At 36.1% G+C, this 27,172-nt stretch overlaps 1 protein-coding gene and 2 long non-coding RNA genes across 4 annotated transcripts in view; 2 read left to right on the top strand and 1 right to left on the bottom strand.

The window, feature by feature from the left end:
- Window positions 1–3,536: 3,536 nt before the first annotated feature.
- On the top strand, window positions 3,537–4,340 carry LOC130463703 (uncharacterized). Its single transcript, XM_056832919.1, has one exon. It carries the CDS (start codon window positions 3,537–3,539, stop codon window positions 4,338–4,340), a length of 804 nt encoding a protein of 267 aa, XP_056688897.1.
- Window positions 4,341–5,779: 1,439 nt separating this feature from the next.
- On the top strand, window positions 5,780–11,520 carry LOC110795201 (uncharacterized). The gene is made up of 2 exons (XR_002535213.2): window positions 5,780–6,394; window positions 11,281–11,520. It is a non-coding gene; the product is annotated as an uncharacterized lncRNA (long non-coding RNA).
- Window positions 11,521–12,097: 577 nt separating this feature from the next.
- LOC110801364 (uncharacterized) overlaps window positions 12,098–27,172 on the bottom strand; it is a 66,697-nt gene continuing 51,622 nt past the window's right edge. For both annotated transcript variants that reach the window (XR_008924265.1, XR_008924266.1), the window contains one exon: window positions 12,098–15,435. This is a non-coding gene — a long non-coding RNA (uncharacterized lncRNA). The remainder of the gene's footprint in view (window positions 15,436–27,172) is intronic.

Here is a 27,172-nt window from a genome sequence, read left to right as displayed (position 1 = left end):
AGAGTGAGGAAGATGCTCTATGAGTAAAGGCGAGCCAATGAGAGGAGCGAGAGTTGGCACGTGCAAGGTGGACATTCCGCACGTGCAACCGACGACATTTATGTAATTAATCTGTAAGTACTAAGTAGAGTAGATTAGTGTGTACGGAATACTGTATTACTCGTACTAATACGGCGGAGTTGATTACCAGAATGATTGGATTATCATGGAATTGTCTGGTTTGTCCTTTGACTTTTTTTTCAATTAGTGAAGTTCTATATGTTTGACTCTTTCCGGACTTGGAAGTAGGGATGGCATTGGATCGGATTCGGGTCGGATGAAGCTTCACCCACATCCATCCGTTGATCAATTCGCTCCACCCGCATCCATCGTCACCCGCTTAACCGTCATCCGTATCCACCCATCCATCATCCGCGGATGAAGCGGGTGGATCGGGTGACTAACAGATGAATGTTTTATATTAAAAAAATAAAAAAAACAACACCAATATATATTTCTTTTTATCCATAAAAATTATTTTGTATAAAGTTATGAAAATAAGAACAATTGGTTTGAAGAAAAAAAATTGCAACAGCATCATCATCATTATCATTACCCCATTTCCTCAAAGAAGCTCCCGCAGGGTCGGACATACGCAACCTTACCCCTGCGATTGCAGAGAGGTTGTTTTCAATTGACCCAAAAGCGATGACGGAACAACAACGGGACAACCGTCTTCTACCTCATGGAAAAGAAGCGAAAAGGTATTAAGAGTCATTTTGATTTAGTCCATTACATCCCACAGCCAAAAGAACAAATGAATCTTTGGCTCCATCGGAAATGGACAAAACAAAATCTTAATATAAAACATTTTGCAACAAGAAATTAAATTATTTTCTTAAATATTTAACATTTTTATTAAAATTTTGGAAGAAAAATAGATTAAACGGGTGAATGGATGATTAACGGATGGAGCGATCATCATCCATATCCGACCCGATCTGTCACCCGATTCATCCGTCATCCGCATCTCATCCGTTTTGTTCGAGTATCCATCCATTTAATAATTGCGGGTGGATCGGATTAATGGATATCCATTTAATATTGTCATCCCTACTTGGAGGAGGGTAATGTATTGACTAGAAGGGGGATGGGTCGGTATTTTAGGCCCTATATTATCTAACATAAAGTACGAGAGATGGGTTGTGTTTTAGTGATTTGTGCACTAAAAACTTTATTCGCAAAATCTAACAAGCGAATGATCAATTTTAAACTGTAGTAGAGTCAATTAAGACAAGATTATTTTGCTACTATAATAGTCAACAACTACAAAGTATCGTTTTGGATTTTTAGTTTATTTGGTAAGTCAACAATATTATCGCAAAAAATCAATCATCCAAACTTACAACAAAGGTTTCAAGAGAAAGACAAATCTTTTAGGAAGGACTCCCCGTTTTAAAGACCTACCAACAACGACCAAACAGTATCCCTAAACCTTACAACATATAACAACTACCAATTTAACAATTTATCCTAAGGATACAAACCAAATTCTATCAACTTGGAACACTTTTGTACCTAAGCCCTAAGGTACAATCGATTCTATGTTTCATTATGTTTTGTATCTCCGTAACTATTACATGCACAACAGTTATTTACTGTTCCAAATATAGCTTTATTTTTCACATTCCAAATCAAGTACAAAGTTGCAACCACATACGCATGCAATTGCAATTTTTCTCCAAAATTGAGATTTTGCTTGCTCGTTACTGATCTATCTCAAAATGAAGTAGAAACAATTGGGTATGGCCTTGATTCCAAGCCATATTGTTTTTGTGAATGCATTGATTGTTGTAAACATTCAAAGAACAAGTGTTAGTGGGATTCACTATCCTGCTCACAAATACCACAGTTATCAGTTTTATAAATGTGCATTTTAAGTAATCGTTGTATAGTCTACGACCTCCCAAACATAGCAAGCCAAATTATGAATCTAATTTTAGATAAGTATCATTTTGCTGACCAACCACATTCTCACCTTATGAATCTTTGCTTTATATTCAACCTACACCAACATTGTCATCTAGGTGACTTTATTTCCCGAGTCATCTGCGACCCTCAACGAGTCTCACTAAAAGATACACTTAACGACAAATTACAACAACATAAGTACATAGTACCTTTTAATTTCTAAATCACGACCCCTCTTTACCATGACTTTACCGGTCAACTAACAACACTTAACATCTCGTATGGATTGTAGTTATCTTACTTATTTGATTCCAAAGTATCCATATCCTTTCTATTTCAACTACGTAATAGTAGTATTAATAAGGCTCTGTTCTCTTTATCTTATTTTCACTTATTTCACATTTAATAAAATAAGATAATATTACGTATAAATTAAATAATGGTCTATAAATTCAGATAAGATAATATTATACTCCCTCCGTCCCGGATTACTCGACCCGGTTTGACCGGCACAGAGTTTAAGGAGCTTGAATTGACTTATTTAATTTATTAGGAGTAGTTGATAGTGGGGTATTATTTTAATGTAGTTAGTGGGAAATGTGTAAAGGGGGTGGGGGGTGGGTGTGTGGGGACCTGATTCACAAATTTGACCGGTTACCTGCTTGTGAAAAAAATAACAGTGGGGGCAAAAAATGACAGTGGGGCAAAATGTAACCACGTCCAAACCCCTTAAATTTTTTGGGGGCAAAATTCCAAAATTCCACTTTAATTACACTTTTCCCTCTAAAATTTGGGGGGAAAGTTCCAACAAAGTTTACACTTTTCCCTCTAAAAAATGGGGGGAAATTCTAAAACAGAGCAAAAGTAAAATGGGAAATTCGTTGAAGTAAAACGAGAGTCTGAACTTCGTTGAAGTTTGCCTCTTCAAGTCCGACTTGGTTGCAATTCGTATAGTTAACCATAAATTCAGCACAAAAATTGCATCCTTAAGTGAAAAGAGAGTCTGAACTTCATCGAAGTTTGCCTCTTCCATTCTCACTTGGTTGCAACTAGTGTACTGAGTACAAAATGAGAAGGCCCAACAGAGAACTCACCGATGCAGAAAAAACCAGAATTGACAACTGGATACTTATACAGAGAAAAAATGGAATGAAGAAGCAGAGGGGCATTGTCAATGAAGCAATTCATCTTTTTGATGTCAGCCGGTCCACAGTACAAAGAATCGGGAACGAGGCTAGAGAACAATATGACAATGAACAAGCAGTCAGCATTCAATCACATAAACCCAAAAAGTGCGGCACAAAAGGTAAGCTTCACTTAAGCAAACTTCCTCTAATTGCTCAACTTCCATATCACAAACGAGTAAACGTTAGGATACTTGCAAAAGCATTAGAGATTGGGAAGAGCACAGTTTACAGGTGGAAACAAATGGGGCTAATAAAGCCACGTAGCAATGCAATGAAACCATCACTTACCAATGAAAATGTAAAACAAAGAGTGAAGTGGTGCCTTAGAGCAATTGATCAGAACAGTGGATGTTTTAGTGATATGTACAACGTAATCCACTTAGATGAGAAGTGGTTTACATGACAAAAGGGACACAAAGGTATTACCTTCTCCCAGGTGAACTCGGGCCTTACAGATCATGTAAGAGCAAGAGATTCATCACAAAAGTCATGTTTCTTTGTGCTGTTGCAAGACCACGATTCAATGCAAACAAAGAATGCATTTTCGATGGTAAAATAGGCATGTTTCCGTTTGTGAGGTGGGTACCAGCAAAGAGGAGAAGTAGAAACAGGCCAGCATGCACTTTGGAGCTCAAACCAGTGACGTCAGTCACAAAGGAATGTTACAGAAACATGTTAATCAGGCAAGTTATTCCAGCAATCATGCAAAAGTGGCCAACAGATCATCAAGGTCCAATCTATTTGCAACAAGACAATGCACGACCTCATATAAAGGTGAATGACAGAGAATGGATGGAAGCAGTTCAACTTTCAAACAAACAGTTAAGGTTGATATTTCAACCTCCTAACAGTCCAGATATGAATGTGCTAGACCTCGGTTTTTTTCGAGCAATACAATCCCTAAAAGACCAAACGTGTCCTAGAAACACCAAAGAGTTGGTTAAGAATGTTAAAGTTGCATTTAGGGAATTTTGTCCAATCAAAGGAAATAGAGTCTTCCTTAGTTTGCAATTGGTACTAATGGAGGTTATGAGAGTCAAGGGAAGCAACAACTACTTGCAAAAACATGTTGGCAAAGAAGCTTTGGAGAGACAAAACATACACCCTGTCACTTTCTCTCCACCTCCTACTCTAGTACAAGAATGTGTAGCATATGTTGAAGCAATGCAACAGGGAGTCTTTAGGTTGCAATGCAACATGTAGCATTTAGTTGTTGCTTACCAATTATAGAGCCACAATAACACCAACAGAGTACAGAATAACCACAACAGAGTGCAACAGAGTACAGAATAACCAAAAGTACAGAACAACCACAACAGAGTGCAACAAAAGTACAGAATAGCCACAACAATAGCCACAACTACATATTGACACATTTACTAACCACCAACAACAACACTTATTCACTTTCAAGAACACCAACAACCAGAATCATTCACTATCAGAGCTATCACCCATCATATGACGTTCAAGAGAAGGCACATAACCTTTTAACATCTCAAAAACATCATCGTTTGATACCTTACCTCGCTTGCTAGATTCCACCTTATATTTACCATCACCGTTACCTTTACGCTTGCTAGATTCCACCTTATCACCGTTACCTTTACGCTTGCGGGAAAAAGATAGAGTCATGGCTATGCCACGATCAGGAGTGTCGGGAACAACCATTGGATCATATAAATCAGCCATTGGACTTTCTGGATTGTTTACATCATCGATTGGAGTTTCTGGATCGGGTACATCATCCATTGGAGTTTCAGGAACAACAGGAAATGGCTCAACAGAATCGTCAACCCATACCCCAAAATATTCAGAGTCAGACAAATCAAAATTTTCTTCCTCTGTTTTCTAAACTGCAGCTTGAACCAATTTATCCATGAACAAACCTCGACAACTGCAAACAAAACAACTCATCAGAATCGATTGATTCCTTACAAATATTTGCAAAAAAATTGGAGCAAAAAAACCAAGTCATCTGGAAAATGAGCGAAAAAATGGAAATCAGTACTCCCTGACACTCTCAAAAATTAAAAAAAACCAAGACACTCTACAAAAAATGAAAATCAGTACTCCCTGACACTCTACAAAATTAAAAAATCAATCGATTTTTTTACAAAATCCAGGATTTTGTAAAAAAAAAAGGGGAAACAATTCAGCCTCATAAATCAAAACCAACATTTTTACAAAAAAAATAAGGAAACAATTCAAGAATTCAGCCTCATAATTCAAATCAAAAGCAACAATTTAGCCTCATAATTCAACGACATCAATTCATCAAAACAAAACGATTCAAGAAAAAATACAAAAGTAAATAGGTCGAATGAAGAACTCACCAAATCAGAGATTAAAGAGATCGAAAATGGACGAACTTGTAGATGAAAAACCAATGAAAATCCCAGATCTTTTAATGAATTTGAGGACGAAAATCACAAATCTTTGAACGATTTTGTGAGGTGGACGAAAATCCCAGATCTTTGAACATCCCGTAATTCCCAGCTTTTTGTTCGAATTTGTAGACGCAAAACGTTGATCTTTTGACAAAATATGTGGAAAAAAACCCTAGACCATTGAATAAAATTAGTGGAGGAACCTAGATCTGTAATTTTGGACGAATTCATGGAGTGAATTTGTGGGAAATTGCGAAAATATTTGAGCGAAAATACAGAGGAAAATTGAGGAAGAAGATGAATAGTGATGTTCATGATTTCTCTGGGAAGTTTGAAGTTTTTTCTGGAGAGGAGGAGAGATAAAAGAGAGGTGAGAATGGTTGAAATAACCGGCTCAATAAAAGGGGGATGGGTTAAGAGGTGGGATTGGGAGAGTATGGGTTGATTTTTTAATTATTTTTTGTATGTAGTAGGGTGTAGGTGGGTTAGTAGGGGTGGAGTGAGAAATAATATAATATTGTTAGTATATTTTCATTTTTAGAAACAGGTCAAGTATTAAGAGACGGCCCGATAAGGAAAACATGTCAAGTATTCCGGGACGGAGGGAGTATACGATAAGTTCAGAGCCGATAAGGTAATCCGTAAATTACATAAATCTCTCCTTTTCAAAGACGAGACCGCAATCTTGAAACTTGAAACCAACGCAAGTACGCAACCCTTGTTGTTGCTCCATCCTCAAGAGAGATGACAAGAGGAAAGCAAAAGCTCGAAGCTCAGAAAAAAAATGCAGAGAAAAATCAAAAGAATAAGGGTTCCCAGATCGAGGCTCGTGCTGTTGGACTCAAAGTCATCTGCCCCATCTGCAAGGTTTCTTCAATTTAATCATTGTTCATTGCAATTTCTCCTGTTTTTTTAGTTTCTGGGTTTTTGCTTACCACTTGAATTCCCCAAACCCATTGTTTTTTCACTTTTTTGTGTATGGATTTTTCAATTTCTATCTGTTATTTTGTCAATTTTTGCCAATTATTTAGATTTTTCGATGTTAATTTGATTAAAAAAAATTGTGGGTAATGTAGGTTAGTCTTGTTGAATTTTGGCAAAGAAAGAACATCTTTTTCTTCTTTTTTCTTTCTATCATCTGCTTTGCCAGTATTATACTCCTTCTGTTAGCAATTAGTTGTGACATTGTTCTAACCCCTCTTGATTAAGGAGATATGATTTACTAAAGTTTTCACATACCCACCAATTCCGTCACGAAAGTCAAGTGGTCGAAGTGGGGGCTTATTGTGAAATTCAAACGTCAATCGGTCGATTGTTACTGTTATAGGAAAGGTGACAATTTCCTGATGGAGGGAGTGTATAGATATAGTTATAAAAAGTAATCAATTTTGAATATGTGATGATTAAAGTAGGCATGAGAAGGTAACTTTGTCGCCCATCACCTTGCTAGGTTAGTGCCTTTCTGAACCGAACAAGTTCGGGTCAATCACTTTCCTTGTGAGGTTGCCCCGTATATTCTTATGGACAAGTTGTCCCTTGATTAATGAAAGCACTACACTTTTCCTTAAAAAAAAAGGCATGAGAAGAGGAAGATCCGTGTATTGTCGGTCGCGTTTTTGTGATGCAAATGTTACAGCTTGTTTCTCAAGAGTGAGGAGTTCATGGGATGGTGTCTAGTAGAAGGCCAGTTGAAGTGGTGACAGTAGATGTTGATTCTTCCATGTCAATTCATATTTCAACCTCTAAAAGTCTATCTGTAGATTGTAGCAAAGAAAGGAGACACTTTTAGCTGCAACTATAAGGTATAAATGATGGGAATTTCTGGGGCCAATGTTTGGACTTTGAATTAGGTAGTTAGAGGCCTTAGAGCCTTAGAGGGATTGGTAGGGAAAAAAAGAAGCAGGAGAAGAGAGAGAAAGTAAAAAGGGAACGATAGCTTGAATCTATATAAATATCACATCAAGTAATCAAATTCAGATAAGTATCATGGGATATTTTGCATCTTTGGATTTCCTTTCCTGTTTCTTTTTCCCAAGTGAGCCAGTGGTAATATTTTGTTAGGATTTAGGAATGTAAGTAGTAATATTTTGTTGGGGTTCTTAATTTCTGCAATACAAATTTTTATGTGCTGTCTTGTCTGTTGTGTTCTTGTAGAGAAGTGTAAAATGGTTTAGAGGGACATTAAATTTTCTGTGTCTACTATAATGGTATGACACAGCTGGGGATAATGATACCCTATCATTCTTTCGAATAAGATTACTGATTACATACCTAAAATTGGTAAAAGTACCCTAATTGCACATGAGTAACATGAGGTGCCACTGTTATTCTTTGTTTTGTTTACTGCGGAGTACTTGTTTTACTTCACTAACTGCTGTAAGTGACAATTGTCGCAATTGCGAATTACAATTGCACTTCCGTAAATTGCAATTGACAAGGTACACTATGCTGGATCCATGGCCTGGTGTGATTTTTTCCCCTTCAAAGTTGACTTCATCGTAGATGACATCTCATATATTTCTTATTTTCTCAATTAAGTACTCCCTCCGTCCCTTTTTTTATTGATTCATATGCCATTTTTTATGACTATTTGAGGTTGTCCCATACCCTTTTGGTATGTTTTTCCACTTGCTCTATCTCTATCCCTCTCCTCATGGGTCCACTTTATCACATAAGTCCCATGTGCACAATTTACACCCAAGTCTTAATAAAGTGAAGTTTTCTCTACGGGGAAATAAAAAAGGGACAGAGGGAGTAAGTTTCTTATTCTATTGTCGTGCGAAAATGGAAGGTAGTAGGAAAAACATGATAAAAATTTTGACCTGTATATTTCTTTCAGGACAATGATTTTTTCCTTGCCAATGTCATTTGATGAGTTTCCGAAGTGGTTAAAAGGAGTTTCCAAGGATGAAAATGTTTTGGATCGACTTATGCCCTGTTCCGTAATTGTTCTTCATTTTATATGTGGGATTGTGGGGACATTTAAGTAACATTTATCCCAATACCCTAGACTATCCCCTTTAACCAATGCAAAGGTTATGCCATCATATCTAATGGTTGTAATATGCTACTACTCTCATTCTTTGAAGAATATGAAATGGTCATGACTGTGATATGGAGTATATTGACTCTCTACAATTTCGGTGTTCCACCGTTCAAAGAAATAGTCTATGTATACCTCTTATTAAAGGCCTAAAGAGTTATGGTTTCAATTTGAGTGATGGTATTATGTTCAGGATATTAGGGAATTAGATGTAAGTCGCGAGACATACTTTTAGAATAGGCATATAGTTGGTAAAAAATAAACTATGGTATCAGGATGTTATGCTATTGCTTGGCGGTGGAATGTTCTTGTCTCTTGGTCCTGGTTGTAGATGGAATTAGTCTCTCGTAATTTAGCTTGGTAGAAAGGAAAATCATCCGGGGTCCTAAATATGGAGAAATCTACATTTTATCCATTCTTTGGTCTTTGTTTTTGGTTCGGGCAAGTAAAGAGCAACAGCTAGGAAATGCTAGAAGGTTTTAAGAGGAGGGCAGACTTAAGAATTGAAGCTAAGTAATCATGCAAGGTTGGACCGACTTTTAGCAGGAGGTCTTGTTTTACTCTTTTAGTCTAGGCGTAAGATCTTAGATGGGCTTTAATTACCCTCCGGATTTCCCTTTCTCGTGGGTGATTACTCTGGGTACTTAATTGGATATTCTTCCTCACTCGTTATTTTATCTCGAGGGTATTCATGTTTATCAGTTTCCATTTATTTGTTATTGTTGTTTCATCTCCGGATGACCACCTTTTCCTTTTTTCATATACTCACATAATTTCTATTTCAATGTCCCCTCTGCCAGTAATTAAGTGCTATGTTTTCTGGAGTTGTTATGTTTTGGGATAGTTCTTTTCCTGCACTCGAACTACCTATGCCCAAAATTCAACAAATTTTTATAACCTTACCCTTTATAATACCAACTTTTTATGGTTTATTCTGAATAACAATTGTTCTTAGTTTTCTTTATCTATTTTATCAAACTTATCCATTTGAATGCATCATGGTCTTGTTGTGAGTCATTTGACATTATAGTAATGTAGATGTCATCTCATGCCCTCGTTGAAATCTCTAAATAGGAGAATGCTTTTCAATTTTCATCTATCGCAAACTTGGGAGTATAAACTAGAGAGTATAACTCAAGGGCAATGGCTATTTCACTAACTCAATATCATTGTGTGAGGAAGATAGGTACGAGTCTAATTGTTAATGTACGATTTGGCATAGAAGAATATATATTTCATCTCATACCCTTTTTGTTCTCCCAATCATGTGAAGGCCTTTCATTTATCTTTCTACTATGAAAGCTAAATAGTTAAGCACTATAATTCTCCAGGCAAGTCATCGATATTTGATGATGGTGGACTCTTAAGGGATTATTTGCTGTGTTAGTGTGTGTTTTGGGCCTTCTGTTATTACCAACATCTAAAGTAAACAAGTAATTATTGGAGCTGCATATGAGGCATAAAAGACAGATACAGGACAGAAGTAAAAGTTTTTAATTATAGGAGGTGCATGCATGATATAGGGACTCTTCTAGCCAATGTATTTGTTCGAAAGACGAGGGATGAGGAGTTGTGTGTCAATTTGGTTCAACAGTTCCTCCTTACCCTACAAGGCTACAAAAGAGGATTTTTACCATTCAGCTCTGCTTCTATTTCTTTCCTCACCCTTCTTAAGGTCCAAATTAATACTAAAATCTTGATCCTTCATTGGGCTTCTGTTGTCCTTGGAGGATTACAGAATTAATAATAGTTCATCTCTTGCCTTTGGTTCTCATTCCGTCTTTCAGGTGAAAGAAATTATCTGATTTTTGAGACATGAGTTTAGTGTTAGGTATTCAGTTTGCTACTTTAGCTAGGCCTGATCAATTGCGGGCCGGGTTTGGTCTGGGCCATACCTTGAAGATTCTGCCCATTAGGTCGTGATGGACCGAGCCAAATTCCTGGCCGAATTTTTCTGCCCAAAACCTGCTATTTCGGGGTAAAAATAGCGAGCTTTTCTGGCCATTTTCAGGTCAGGCCAAATTTATAACTAAAATTGCAATTTTGAGTTGCCAAAACCTACTATTGGACGGGTCGGGCTCATGATGATCAGGTCTAACTTTAGCAAGTGAAAGTTTTCCCATGATAATTCATTCTGCTACGTTGAAATATCTGCCCAATTTTCTTGAAATTGTGCCTTCTCAGTGCTTCAATTTTCTTTAGTGTGAGGGAGATCTCTTCAATGTTCCTCATTCAATTTTGGTCGTGGTTAAGGGTTTGGAGACTTTTTGGTGTTCATTGCAATTCTCTCTTTGTCTCTTGTTTTCTGGTGTTCCTTCCTCCTTCAATTTCCATGATCAACCATTTTCTTTTTTTGGTGTTTTCCAGATCGACCCTTGATTCCCTGGTTTCCTTTTTCCTATGTGGGGTGCGTAGGTGTTATTCTACTACTCCATATATGATTATATGTCTGCATTGGCTTCAATTTCAGCATCACTCAAATTTTCATATTGTGAGAAAGAATTTAATTACTGGACCTTTTGGTTTTTTGCCACTGATTTAACTGTTTTGACTAGTATATTCTCTTTCCCTCTTCTCAATCTTTTCCCCATGGAAATAACAGTTGCTGATGTTCTGGGTTTCAATTTTGCATGCTATTAAGTTTATGTACAACCATGATTTTCAACTGTTTTTCACCTCAATTGTGTGTTTGTTTTTTTGGATTTTGCAGTCACAGCTAGCAAATGAGAAACAGCTTATTGATCACTACGGCTCGAAACATCCCAAGGAAAAGCCACCAAGCAACTCAAGTTGACACTATGGTCAAACCCGGTTTTTACGGTGTAGTAAACCCTCCATGATGCCGGTGCAATGTCTAAATTGTATCCGACTATATTTTCTTCGATCTATATACAATTACATTAGGACTTTTGTTGCTTGTTTGAAATAATAATGGGAGACCTGGACTCCAGACCATCCTGTACTATACACCTTGTAGTTGAACAAAAAGGAAGCTAAATTTCCTTTGAGAATCTGTATATAACCGTGCATGGCGTTCTACAGAGCGTTGCGTAGCTTTGAGTAGTTAATTATGCTTAAAAAACTTAGCTTTTACTGTAGATTTTACAAATTCGTTAAGGGGTTGTGCTCTTTTTAGTAATACCCATAACTCCATAAGCGTGACTAGTTGTTCTCGACAAAAACTAAAAGTTGTTGGAAAGCCAATTATGGAGTATACATCTAAAACCACTACGTGACTGATAGGGTTTATCGCACGTCTGTTTAGGGTAATGTTCATCTTTCAATTGATAATTAGCTTACATTGTGAGACCACTCAACCATGCTTTTACAACTAACTTTTTTTTAAAAAAAAAAATTTAGGGGAAAGGATAGAGCGGGCATTTTATTTATGTAAATCGTGTTCCGCCAAAATCATAATACGTTTGCAGAAATTTATGGAGGTCAAACATGGGTTTTCCGAAGGAGAAGTTGGTTCATGGAACCCGAAAGAGTTCTTAAAGGCCCGAGAAAAGAAAACCCAACGAAAATATGCATTTGGCAAACTGATAACATCAATAACATCGGATAATAAGTTTGAATCTATACAAAGTAGTACAATTTTTCAGAATAATAATAGAAACATAAATTCTGTACTACGAATCCTTCCTAAAAGTATCATCTGTACTACGAATCCTTCCTAAAAGTATCATCAGCGCTGAGGCTGAGGCTGTGGCTGTGGCTGTGGCTGTGGCTGTGGCTGAGGCTGTGGCTGCCCATTCAATCTCTGCATCTTTTGAACATCACCCAAAACCGCAAAGAAAAAGAGTTGGGAAGCAAATAATGCAATTGAACTGATGATGACAAATTTTAAGCAATTCTCTTAAATCCCACGGCACGGTTCCTGCTGTGATGATATGCATCCATGATCAGTACTACCATTGCAGAAGTATCTGCACATAACCATATGGTACTGCTAAACAGATTGCAGGAAACAATGATATCCCAGATATTACCTGTTACACACCAATTAAACTTGTACAGAGATAGTCCAAAACTTGTAAACAAATTATGCATATACTCCAATGCTACATACTTTGTAGGACAATTGAACCAAATATAGCCTTAGTAGTTCGTTGAATCTTACCATCTCAACAAGAAGAGATATGGCGTAAGAACTACGGTCAATCATCATCCTTAAGGGATGCGATTCAAGACACACAAAAAACAGAGCTGCAGTCAACATTAGATGCTCTTCTTTTCTAAACATGAGCTTCCACACTAGTATTACTAGCCCTCAACAATTAGACTGCAAATAAAATAAACCACAAATCCAATACGTAGATTATGGCTCAGTTGTCATATGGTTACTCCAAGAATACCTCCATCTCTCCATCCACTCCTGTTTAATCTTCACTAAATAGCATTATTTCAGCCTAACCAGATAGCCCACAGAGTAGAGATAAAATATACTACTCTTAAACTCTCACCTTTATCTTCTTTCATCAGTAAAGCTAGGAAATTTTTAATCCAATCTGTAAATGATTGGTGAGTGAGGTTGAACCTGAATTCCCAGAAAAGAAGCTTTCCAAATATGAGTAGCAGCCATGATGCAATCTCTGAATAAAGTTATCTGTGCTCTCAATTTCTTCACACCCAAACACACAAGTACCTTTAACTTGAAGATTCCTCTTAATCATATTTAATCCTGTGGGAAGAGCATTATTCAGGAGTTTCCATAAGAATAATTTCCATTTTGGCCACATTTGTTGTTTCCAGATATTTCTCCAGAACTTACTCTTCTGAATTGTTGTGTTGGGGCTTCTGAGAAACCAGTACCCATTTTTCAGTGTACCCTTTGGCATTGTTTCCACTCCAAATCCAGGAATCTTCATCATTACTTTGTGGAGTATGATAAGCAAGGATTCTTCTGCAGTGGTATCATTTCCTATTCTTCTCTTTAATGCATTTCTCATATCATAAGTAGTCTTGAATATACCTCTAGCTGCCCATGAAGCCTGATTTCTTTTTTGATTATTGAGACTTCTACTCAACCAGTCTTGCTTATATTTGGCATTAAAAATCCTGCTTACCAAGATATTCGGGTGAGAATGTAAACGCCAAGCATGCCTGAACACCAAAAGCTTTGTTGAGCAATTCAATGTTTCTGAAAGAAAGTCCAACTTCCTGTTTGTGCATTTCCAGAAGAGCAGTTTTCTTCGAATAAATTGGCCTTTTTTCGAGGACCACAAAAATTTCAACAGGAGAGAAGATATTTGCTTGATGATATATTTGGGCATGAGGTAAATTGATAATAATGTGAGAAGCTAAAGCCACCAGAATGTTGTTGATGGGTAATAACTTTCCCATTTGATTTAGCTTCATGTACTTCCAAGAGGTGATTCTGGAACTGATTTTCTGGACTACATCTTTGAAGCATTTTTCTGGACTACATCTTTGAAGCATTTCGTAGTACGTCCACTGACCTGCATTGGACACCCCAAATACGACCCAAATTCTTTTTGATCTTTCATGCCTAATTTCTTCCTCACTATCCTGCAAAACTTGGGATGAGAGTTAGCACTGAACATGATAAATGATTTAGGAAGACTGACCATTTCGCCTGAAATTGAACAGAATACATCAATAGTGCTCTTTAGGTTCGCAAAGTTGTCCATGGAGGCTTGAAAGTGCATAATCTGCAAAGAATATGTGATTGATTTCTGGCGCTGTAGGGGAAATTTTGATGCCTCTGATGAGTCGATTCTGTTGCTTCTTGATTAAAGTTCTTGATAAAACTTCCATACATAATATGAAGATATATGGGGAGATAGGATCTCCTTGACGTAGCCCTGCTGTTGGTGAAAAGAACTGTGACGGCTCTCCATTTACCAGAATTGAATAAGAAGTTACTGTAGACATGCACTGGTGTATCCATTGTATCCAATATTCAGTAGTTGTTGGTGAAGTAGTTAATTGTTCTCAAATCCGGTTTTCTCCCTAAACCCAATAGCCTTCAACACTGTTAAAACAAACTCCCATCTTATTCTGTCATAGGCTTTATTTAAGTCTACTTTAACTGCAGCTTGGATCTTTCTCCCTTTCCTTTTCTTCAAATGTGTGATGAGCTCAACGGCTATAAGACAATTATCAGTCGTTGATCTCCCAGGTACGAATGCATTTTGGAATTCCCCCACAATTTCACAGATGATAAGTTTCAGTCTTCGAACAACGCACTTGGAGATAATCTTGTATGAAGTGTTGCATAAGCTTATAGGCCGGAATTGAGTCACTGAGGTAAGCCTTTCCACTTTCGGGATTACAGTACTATACGTTTTATTCATTTCCTTAAGTAGATGGCCACTATTATCGAAAGACCGAACCGCTAATATCACATCATGCTTTATCAGCTCCCAAATTTTTTGAAAAAATATCGGAGGAATACCATGACCCCGGTGATTTATTCGGTCCCATACTAAAAAGTGCCTCTTTTATTTCTCTGTCTGAAAAAGGTTAATTCAAGTGGGATAAATTTTTTCAGTGAGCTTTGGCATGTGGGACATCCAATTGCCTACCCCTTCTTGTTGTTGTGATGGGTTGAATAAATTTTTACAATAGACCAGCAATTCTCGTTTTATTTCTTCATTATCCATGATCCAAGATCCATTACTACCTTGAATGCATCTGATCTCATTTCTACACTTACGAGTTTTTGCTGATCTAAAGATAAAGGACGTACCTTGATCAGCTCGGAAGAACCATTTGATTTTTGCACATTGCTTCCAATAGTCATGCTTGAGGTGAACACTTGCCGACAATTTCACGGTACGAAAGCCTTGGCAAGATTGCTTCACTTATCATAACTTGGGGCACTCCGCACTCGGTCTCACTTCACACAACATACATTACACATACAACATTTCAGTAGAGCCATATCTCATGTAGCACTCATGACAGACTGGGCAGTTCTATACAAATTGACAACATATACACCACCAAAAATCAAGGATATTATCACTTTGGAATTATTTTCCATTTCTAATGTCGAAAACAAAAACTTTTTTTTTTTTTTCAATTGAGATGGGGGCATATGACTAATACTTAACTCATCTTTGTATGATTTGGATAAAATTAGACATAATCCTGAAACCTTTTTCATCAACCTAATTGCTAACAGTGGGAACATCTGACACAAGATCCCAAAAGTACAACAGAGGTCGTGGGGCTAGACAATAATCGCTATATAGAAGAAATAGGCATCACCATCTGAAACTATAATTCTCAAGGCAATATCCATCCAATAATCAACACCTTTCAATTTCTCAAGCTTAAGTCCCACTAATCACATACAGAACATCCATTAAATCACAGTATAGTCAATACCGGACAACTTCTCAAAAACTAAGCTTATTTACAACAAACCATGAAAGTAAATCTCCACTTACACCTTGATATTAGCTCCTCCACTTAGACCTTGATATTAGCTCCTCCCCTGATAAATCTCCACTTAAATCGATCACTCTAGAATTTAGTACTAGACCTGATCAACTATAGCCAGCCCGCTGGCCCGACCTGAAAAGTGTGGGGTTGGGCACCCTAAAATATGCATTTTTAGACCAGAGCCAGGCCCAAAAGGCCTGTTTTTGGCCCGCACCAAATTTATTGGTTTGGGCATGATTTTTTACTGTTAAAGCCCGGCCTGGCCCGAATTTTGATCACCTCTAGAATACACAATTACTTCAGTGCGCAGCGGGAATGACTAATCCAACACCCACAGACATCAGGAAGAAAATAGGCCTTTCTTATGAGCAAAATCCAAAACCATACAGCCCTACGCTAAGAAAAGCAATGGATGCAACTTGCTAGTAATATCACAATTGTTTTCTTGATTTACTTGGTATAATTAGTTGGGTATACACCAAAAATCTAAAACTACAACCCTTAACGCTGACAAAAGCCTTCCAGAAAAAAAATCATCAACAAATAATACACACTCATTTCCTTCGAAGATCTCATATAATAATGTATCACAAACTCCCCCATTACAGTTTTGTTCTTAATATAACATCACCTCCCTAACATCTTAACATCACCTCCTTAAGTGACCACCTGTTATAATATAGACCCGCAAATCGCGGACAATAACCGTCATCAAAACATACTACACCTGGCTTTGCATATTCTGCTCAAAAGTCACCTAATATTAAAATATTATTCACAAGATAACTCCAACTACGCGCTCATATAATACGTTCCATTATTCACGTCAAAAGCCAATCTACTCCCACAAAAAAGTTCGAAGTATAACCTTAAATCCTACAATCAATAAAAAAAAAAATTAAGGTGACTACTCCAAAAAATTTCCCCCTTTTGAAACATCAAAAATGATGTTTTCTTTTACAGAAAAGGTCTACAAAGTTGGCTAGCCTAATAAGTAATTTAACAAACCCCACACATTTACCTATGAAAACATTAAGCTCAATTTTTTTCTTAGAATTACTTAATCTCACAAACAAATCGTTGTTTTCCTTTCAAACCGAAATATCTAATCAATAGAAACAAAAATCATCAAACAACAACTACTGCTCACCTTCTTCAGAATACGCACAACTTAACAACACAAATTCCCTTTAAAGTTTCTTAATCTGCCAGAATGATCTCCACTACATTTAAAATAGCAAAGTACTTCATGGAAAACAACTAAAGATAGCTAACTTTTGTGTGAGAGAGATTCCCCTAGTACACTTTTATTCTCATCATAGCATTCCCTCCTTAAGTCAACATCTCACATCATTTAGACGCGCTAAGATAAGAAACAAAACCTCAAAAGCGCCATCTACACTTAAAATATAAAAATTACCTCAAAAATTTATAAATCAATAAATCTGCAAAAGGATTCCACTCATACCTTCAATATCAATAACGAGCATTTTCCCCTAAAACCATGGATATCATATTAGTAGCCATAGTTCAGACGTTAATACACAATTGTATCACTTAATACCTAGAAATACTTCAAGAATAAAATTGTCGACTACCATACAACTTCCAACTTGTCGGCTATATTAATAGTTAGCAGAGTAATTCAATCCATTATGTTCATTCAAAAGATCTCATAAATGAAGATGTCTTGCACTTTCGCACTCTATGACAAGCGTTTTCCACTAAGACCATTTAAATCGCACAAGCTAGCCATGTAAGTATGTAACATGTTCTAGATTCCATACCTTAAAATCCTTTCAGAATAAATCATCAACTAACTACACAGCTACCAACTTGTTCAACTACATAATTCAAAAGAGCCCATAGATGAAGGTGTCACAAGTTCCTTCCATACACTTTTGTTCTCACATTAACATATTCTCCTTAAGTCTACAGCTCCTAACATTTGGACACACAAATTAAACAATAAGCGCCACCAAAAAGTAGTTCACTTGGCTTCTCATGTTTTCCTCTTAGAAGTTGTCTATAATATAAAACGTCACCGCAAAATTACTCCCAATTATGATTTCAATTGAGAACACTCCATAATCCACATAACAAAAACAGCCACTCGATCCTCAAAATCTCCATCTACTCTCACAACATAAAAAATTAACCTAAAATTTTACCAACGGCACCCCGCACATCTGGTAATAACAATATCAACTCTCTGATTAATATTAATTTTTCTATCATGCATTTCATCAAAGTGAGCAACACACAAGCACATAACCACTGCCTTTACAACACAAATAAACAGCAACCTTGATTCCCATCAAAAGTCAGTTAACCTGCCATAAGCTCTATCAAAAAATCCAGAAAAATATCACAATACTAGCCTACTAGGAAAAATTAACATATTATTGACACCGATAAAATCTTCTGAAATAAATATCTTAACTTACTGAACAACTTCCAGATTGAGCACCTGTACTATCATACAGCCACTCATTCATTACATTCAAGAGATTACGTAGTTAAAGGTATCACCTCTCCACAATTACACTTTCTTCTCAAGATACATTCCGTCCCCTAGTCAAACACCTCTCGTCATTAGGACCTAAATATCACGCACAATAACCACCATCAAAACATGATGAACTTCGCTTCCATATTCCTCTCAAAAGGTTTCTCATATAGAAGACAACTTCACAAGTTCACTCAAGTATGCTTTCAAAATAGAACTTTCCATGAACTACATAATAAACACAGCCTAGAACCTCAAAAGCACAACCTAACTTAACATCGTAAATCTAACACACCACAACCACTCCTATATGATTTCTACTTTAAACCAAAACTTTCATCAAGATCAATTATATTTTAAGGGAGGAGAAGTATAAGTTGGACAACCCAAAATCTTTGTGAACCTTGTACGTAAGGCTACGATATCATTTTTTGCTCACTAAAACATATCATTTCCTCTCAAATTATTAAAAAAAAAAAAACCAATGATCACCACAAAACTACTAACCACCTGATTGTGATCATATATAACTTGGCAGCCCGGATTCCCTAGTTAGCAAAACCAACTTCCAGTCATACCTCCAATATCTATACCACACTTTTTTAAACTCACACTACTACAATAAGACATAACTAACCAAATTCACATGTTCTACATCATTTAAACTTAATACCTAGAAATCCTTCAAGAATAAATCATCAACTAAAGATATATATTAATTTCCAACGTGTTTACCTATCACTTATCATTTAATATGGCCATTCAATCCATTAATTCCATCCAAAGATCTCATAGAGGAAAGCATCACAAAATCCCCATTTACTTTCATTCCCGCATAACATTTTAAATCAACATAATGCACTCGACTTCCCAAATTCCCCTTAGAAGTTATCCAAAATGAAGAAGGATTTCACAAGATTACTCCTTACATAATTCCAAAGTATAATTTTCCATAAACCTCAAAATAAACACTGGCACTAAGACTAAAAAAAGCTCCATCTACCCGAATAACCTCAAACCTTAACAACAATTACCAACAAATGTGGTAACAAGCTAACAAAATTATGCAGCTCTTTGATTATATTACCAGTTTTGCATGTATCTAATAATATTCCTCAATAGGGAAAACCCCTCGTCAAAAAACCATCAGATAAGAACACAAAAAAGAAACATCAGACGAGAACACACAATTCTCCGCAGCATCCCATCAAAGTCGCAACGCTATAACTGCGCAAAGCGCAATTGGCTACTAATTATGATAAATTAGGCCAATACTGCTCCACCATAACAATTCGAAATAATAGTGACAGGAATAGGAATCGAAGGTGTTGATATACCACCAGATATCCTTTAGTACGATTAGAATACAAGTTGAAAACGTTATTTTGAAGTTTTAATTTTCCATCATTGCAAGTAAAAGTTTTTGTCCACCCCCAAGACATATACAGTGTATCTACGAATCTGCCATCCCACTCAAACCTCAGAAATAGAACATTACTTGGCGTAATTATCATGTCACAGTCTATGACCAAAACCCTTAACACCAATTTATCGTTACAGAATCAAAGCCTCGTATCAGTCACTCAAATCATATAATTCTATTCAAAAGATCTCATAGGTTGAGGCATCATGAACTTCCCAATTACACTTTTGTTCTCCGCATAACTATCCATGGTTTAAGTCAGCACTTCAAATAATTTGGACCCAAGAAACCATCAAAACATGAACTTTGCTTCCCATTCTCCTCTTGAAAGTCGCCTAATATAATAAAAATGTCACTATTACTCCATGTATGCTTTCGAAATAAACCATTCCATCAATAGTATAATAAACACGGCCTAGAACACAAAAGCCTCATCTACCCTCTCAACATATATGTGACCTCAAAAGCTATAATCCAATAAAAATTAACAGATAACTCCAATATAATTTTTTCTTTAAACCTTTAAACCAAAACTTAGCAGCCCAGATTCCCATAGTCTGCAAACCCAATTTCCAGTAGTACCTTCAATATCTACTCCAAGATTTGAACTTAGCCATAGTCAGGAAAACTGATTTCAAATCATACCTTCAATATCTATACCAAGATTTTTGGACTCAAACTGAAACAACTAATCACATAAACGAAAAGATCATTATAGAACTACTACCCACCATAGTCAGATCATACAAAACTTAGCAGTCCGGATTACCGTAGTCTGCAAAACCAATTTTCCAGTCTGATCTTCAAAATCTATATTCAAGCTTTACACCATCACTAGTCAAACTCAAATGTTCTACACTATAACTCTCAAACTTAGTACCTAAAATCCTTCCAGTGTAAAACCATTAACTCTAACTTCCGACCTCTCATTTTATCTCATTCCATTCAATAGATCTAGAGTAGAAGGCATCACAAATTCACCATCACAGTATTGTTCTTAACACAATATTTCTGGTTAAAAAACATCTCCCAACACTTAACCCATCAATAAATTAAACTGACAACCACCAAAACATTCTGCACTAGGCTTCCAAGTTCCTCTGTGAAGTTACCTAAGATCAAGGTCTTCACAAGATAGCTCCAATTAAGATTCCGAAGTAGTATTTTCAATAAACCACATAATAAATACAGCTAGTAGAACCTTAAAAAGGCCCCATCTACACTCGGAACATAAAAATAACCTCAAATCTTAGCAACACTTTCCCCCCGAAATGTGGTAACATGCTAACAACAATACCTGTTATGTCATGTACTTAATAATATTCCTCTAAAGATGAAACCCCCGTCAAAAAACCCATCAGATCAGAACACAGTCACCAAGTATATAACACACAATACTCCCCGAGATTTTTCACTCAAACCTCATTGATATTACATAACTTGGCATAATTAACAGGTCATAGACTACAAATCCCCTAACATAGTTGCTCAAATCACCCTTTAAATGATCTCATAGATTAAGGTATCATATACTTCCCAATCACACTTTTGTTCTCCACACAATTATCCTCCTTAAGTCAATACCTCCAATAAATTGGACCTAAAGAAAACACCAAAAACAGTCCTAAAATCAACTTCGTTCTCATAGACATCTATACACGATGACTGCAAGTATGGTTCTAAGATAGAACTTACCATCAACCACATAATAAGCATGGCCTAGAACCTCCAAAAGCCCGTCTGCTCTCTAAAAATAAATGCAACCTCAAGCTATAAACCAATCAAATTTAACAAGATCAACCCAAAATGATTTTTGTTTCAAAGAGAAAATTTCTTCTAAATCAACATTTTTTAGTATGAAAAAAGAAGTATAGGTTGGAGAGGCCAATTTTTTTTATTAATCTCTAAAAAAGGCTACAATAATTATTTAGCAAAATAATTTGTTTACTTGCCCTCTCAAGCATATAGTTGTATTGCCCTCAAACCAAAACCTCTAAACAAATAAACCCAAAGATCACCGCCAAAGTCAGATCATACAAACCTAGCTGCCACGATTCCCGTAAAGTGTAGTCTTCAAAATCCACGTCAAACATTTTCCACCCACGCCATCAAAATAGCACCTTGGTAGCCAAACTCACATGTCGTAAACAATAACTTCAACATTTAAGTACCTAACATCCTTCAAGTATAAAATCATCAACAAACTATGTAAATTCCAACGTGTTCACTTATCAATTATCAGCAAATATAGTTATTCAATCCATTCAAAAGATCTCATAGATAGAAGCATCACAAACTCCCCATTACACTTCTGTTCTAAAAACACTTTATGCTTAAATCAACACCTCCTAACACTTAGACCCATAAAGAAAAATTCAATGACAACCATCAAAACATATTGCACTCCTCTTCCCTAATTCCTCTTAGAAGTCAAGACCAAGAAGGTCTTCAGTTATTATACTCAAAAGTAGAAGTTACCAAATAATAAATACACAACCATTGGGGCCTAAAAAGCTCCATATTTTAACACTCGCACCATAAAAATGACCTCAAACCTTAACAAATCGCAAACACGCTAACATTAATCATATTCTTCAAAAGACAAAACCCCTCAACCAAAAAAGACAATCAAATCAGAACACACTCACCAAATTTGTAACACACAATACTACACAGCCTAGATTCTCTTCAAAAATCTGTTACCTATATAACTAGATTTTTCCACTCAAACCTAAAAATAAGAACATTACTTGGCATTATTAAAATATCAGACCATAATATAACCATAACACTCAACACCAATCAACCCTTAAAGAATCAAATCCTCTTATCAATTAATATAGTCGCTTAATCATTCCATCTAAAAGATTTCAGAGATTAAGTTATCTACAACTTTTCAATTAGACTTTTTTTCTCCATGTAGCTTTCCCTCCTTACAAATAACGACCATAACAAAATGAACTTTGCTTCTTATTCTTCTATCAAAAACCGCCTATTATAATATACACTATTGCTCCAAATATGCTTTCAAAACAGAGCTTTCCACAACCCCATAACAAGCATGTCTTAGCACCTCAAAAGGTGCATCTACCCTCTAAACATAAATGCAACCTCAAAAGCTATAAACAGATCAATAAGTAACAAATCACACCATTTTGATTTTCTGCTCCAAATCGGAACTTTCTTCTGAATCAACTTTTTTTAATAAGAATTTGAAGTTTGGCAGCCCAAAATAATTTAAGAACCTCATACATAAGGCTACTATAACATTTTGCAGGATAATTTGTGTACTTCCTCTCCCTCAAGCATATCACCGTATACACCTCAAACTGAAACCTCTAATCAAATAAACCCAAAGATCATCAAAAATACTAACACCAAGTTCGGATCACATGCTCCATACTATAACGCTTAAAAATCTTTCCAGAATAAATCAATATCTAACTTCTAACTTGTTCACCTATCAATTACTGTAGTCTGCAATACCAATTTCTAGTCAGAAGTTCAATGTCTATACCAGGCTTTCCTCTCATACCATGAAAGTAGCACATCCCTCGAAAAGACTGGTTAGGTTAACACAGTCATTAATCCATTGATTCCAATCAAAAGATCTGTGCTTTTGTTTACCATCAAATTCCCCATTACACTATTGTTCTCAACAACATATTTTCTGCTTAAATCAACATCTCCTAACACTTGGACCATAAATAAAATACACAAAAAGCAATCAAAATATAATGCGCTCGGCTCCCCAAATTCCTCTTTGAAGTTGCCTAACCATCACTAAGGTCTTCTCACAAGATAAATCCGATTATGATTCCAAAGTAGAATTTTCCAGAAACCCATAATAAGTAATTCTAGTAAGACCTACAAATTCTATCTACACTCAAAACATAAAAGTAACCTCAAACATTAGAAAGAATTCCCCGCAGATGAGGTAACAAAATTAAGCATCCCTCTTATTACATTACCTGTGTTGTCAGGTATTTAATCTTATTCCCCTAAAGACGAAACCCCTCATCAAAAACCATCACGAACACAGCTACAAATTATAAAACACTCCGCATGCCTAGATTCCCTTCGAAATAGTCGCTCAAATCAATTGTTCAATTCGAAATATCTCATAGATCAACGTACCATAAACTTCGAAGTACACTTTAGGTTCTCCATAGTCCATATAACTATCCCTCCTTAAATAAAACAACTCCAATATTTTGAACTCAAAGAACACACAATAACAACCATCAAACAAAACAAAGTTTGCTTCACACCCTCCTCTCAACAGTAACCTACTACGATAGACATTGATACACAATTGAGAAGTTTGAACATCTTAGAAACTTTTTGGACCCGAATAACAACCATCAAAACTTATTACATAAGGCTACAATAACATTTAGCAGAACAGAGTCCATACTTGTCTCTCAAGAATATCACCGAATCCCCTCAAACTGAAACCTTTAGTCGATTAAACACAAAGATCATCACAGAGCTTCTTAACCACCAGATTCAGATCAAACAAAACTTAGCAGCCCAGACTCCTGTAGTCTGCAAAACTGGTTTCAACTCTGATCTTCAATGTATATACCAAGGCTTTACCGTGCACACCATTAAAAATAGCACATTAATTGCCAACCTCAACTATTCTACACTTAGTACCAATAAATACATCCAGAATAAAATCTACAACTAACTATATCTTTCAACTTGTTCACCTATCAATGGTAAGCCATACAGTCATTCTATCAATTCATTCCATTCAAATGATCTCATTGATGAAGGAATCACAAACTCCCCATTGCACTTTCTGCTTAAACCAACACCTACTAACATTTAGGCCCATGAATAAAATACGACGAAAGCAATCAAATCATAGTGCACTTGACTTCCCAAATTCAAATCTAATAGCAACAGTTTCCCACAAATATGGTGAAAGTAAACAACAATATAAAGCTCTCTGATTATATTACCTGTTCTTTCATGTATTTAATCATATTGCAGTGAAAAAAAAACCCCTCGTCAAAAAAACTTTTAACATCAGAACATAACAACCAAATTTATAGCACAGTATACCACAGCCTAGATTCCCTTCAAGAGTCGGTTACCCTATACCTTGATTTTTCCACTCAAACCTCAAAATAGAACATTACTTCGCACTGTAAAGATGTTAGAGACTTCAACAAAAACCCAAAATCCCTATTAATCCTTGCAGAATCAAATCCTCTGAACAATTAATATAGTCGCTCAAATCATTCATCCATTCAAAAGATCTCATAGTTTAAGGTATCATAAACTTCCAAGCTAAACTTTTATTTTCCACATAACTTTTCCTCCTTGAGTCAACACCTACAATTATTTGGACGCAAAAAACACACAATAACACCATCAACTAAACGTAAATGCAACCTCAAAAGCTATATACCAATCAAAACGTAACATATAACTCTAATATGTTTTCTGCATCAAACCGAAACAATCACCCAAATTTAGCAGAAAAAGTTGGACAACCCCAAAAAAAAAATTATGATCCTCTTACATAAGGGCACCATAAAATTTAGCAGAATATTTGTTTACTTTCTTTCTCAAGCATATCGTCGTATTCCCCTCAAACTGAAACTTCAAATCAAATAAATCTACAAATCGTCAGAGAACTACTAACCACCAGATTCAGATCATAAAAAACTTAGCAGCCTCGATTCCCGTAGAATGCAGAACTGATTTCCAGTTATACGTTCAATACCACTACCAAGATTTTTCCACTCAGACCATTAAAATAGCACGTTACGAGCCAAACTCACATGTTACACAATAACTTAAACACTTCGTACCTGAAAATCTTTCTAGACTAAAATCATCAACTACCTATATGACATCCAACATGTTCACCTATCAACTATCAATTGATATATTCATCCAATCCATTCCTAGGTCTCACAGATGAACGTATCATCAATTATACATTAAACCTTTGTTCACAACATTTGCTGCTTATATTAACACCTCTCAACACTTAGAAGTTAGACCCATATATTAAATACAACAACAGCCATCAAAACATAATGTACTATGGTTCCCGAATTCTTCCTAGAAGTTTCCTAGTATCAAAAATGTTTTCACAAGATTACTCCGATTATGGTTATGAAGTAGAACTATCCATAAACCACTAAATAAATACAGCCACTAGAAACTAAAATAGCTCCATCTATACCCACTGCATAAAAAGAAACTCAAACAACAGCAACAGCTCCCCGCCTATACAGAACACAACCACCAAATTTATAACACGCAATAATCAGCAACCTAGATTCCCTTAAGAATCGGTTTTCCTTAACCTAGAGTTTTCTAATCAAACCTCAATAATAGAACATTGTGTAACATAATCAACATTTTATAGACTACAACCAAAACACCTAACACCTAGTAAACCTTATAGAATAAAACCTTCTTATCAAGTAATATTTTCACTCTGTTCATTCACTCCCCAAAAGATCCCATAGATGTTCTCCACATAACTTTCCATCCAACAATTTGGACCCAAATATCACACAGTAAAAACCGTCAGAAAAAAATGAACTTCGCTTCTAATTCTCCTCTCAAAAGCCGCTTAATATAATACACTTATACAAGATTACTGAAGTATGCATTTAAAATTTCCATGGAGTCATCGACCATATAATAATGACGGCCTAGAACCTTCAAAGCCCCATCTACTCTCCCAACAAAAATGCAACATCAACAGCTAAACCAATCCAATGTAACATACCCCTCCAACATAATTTTCCACTTCACAACAAAACGTTTCATCCCAAATTGAGTTATTTTATAGGGAGGAGTACTATGTAGTTGGATAGCCCAAGTAAAATAATGAACCCCTTATAAAACCAATAAAAAAATTACTTGCTCTCTTGAACATATCATCATGTTCCACTCAAACCGAGTCCTATAATTAAATAAACCCAAAGATTTCCACTTATGTCATCAATATCCACAACAAACACAAAACTTAGCGCCTGAATCCCATAGTCTGCAAAAAGGAGACTCATACCATCAATATCCATAGCAGCAAGCTTATCCACTCAGGCCATTAAGACATCATTTAAGCGGCCATAATTCACATACACTAACTTCAATACTTAATTTATAAAGTCCTCCAAGAATAAAATCATAAACTAACTACACATATCTATCCGTTCAACTATATAATCCCAGTTTACCATTCAATTCATTCTACAGATGTGATAGATTAGGGTGTCA

This window comes from Spinacia oleracea, chromosome 6, assembly GCF_020520425.1.
Source record: "Spinacia oleracea cultivar Varoflay chromosome 6, BTI_SOV_V1, whole genome shotgun sequence".
In the NCBI taxonomy this organism is placed as follows: domain Eukaryota; kingdom Viridiplantae; phylum Streptophyta; class Magnoliopsida; order Caryophyllales; family Amaranthaceae; genus Spinacia; species Spinacia oleracea.
This window is presented reverse-complemented; position numbering and strand designations above follow the sequence as displayed.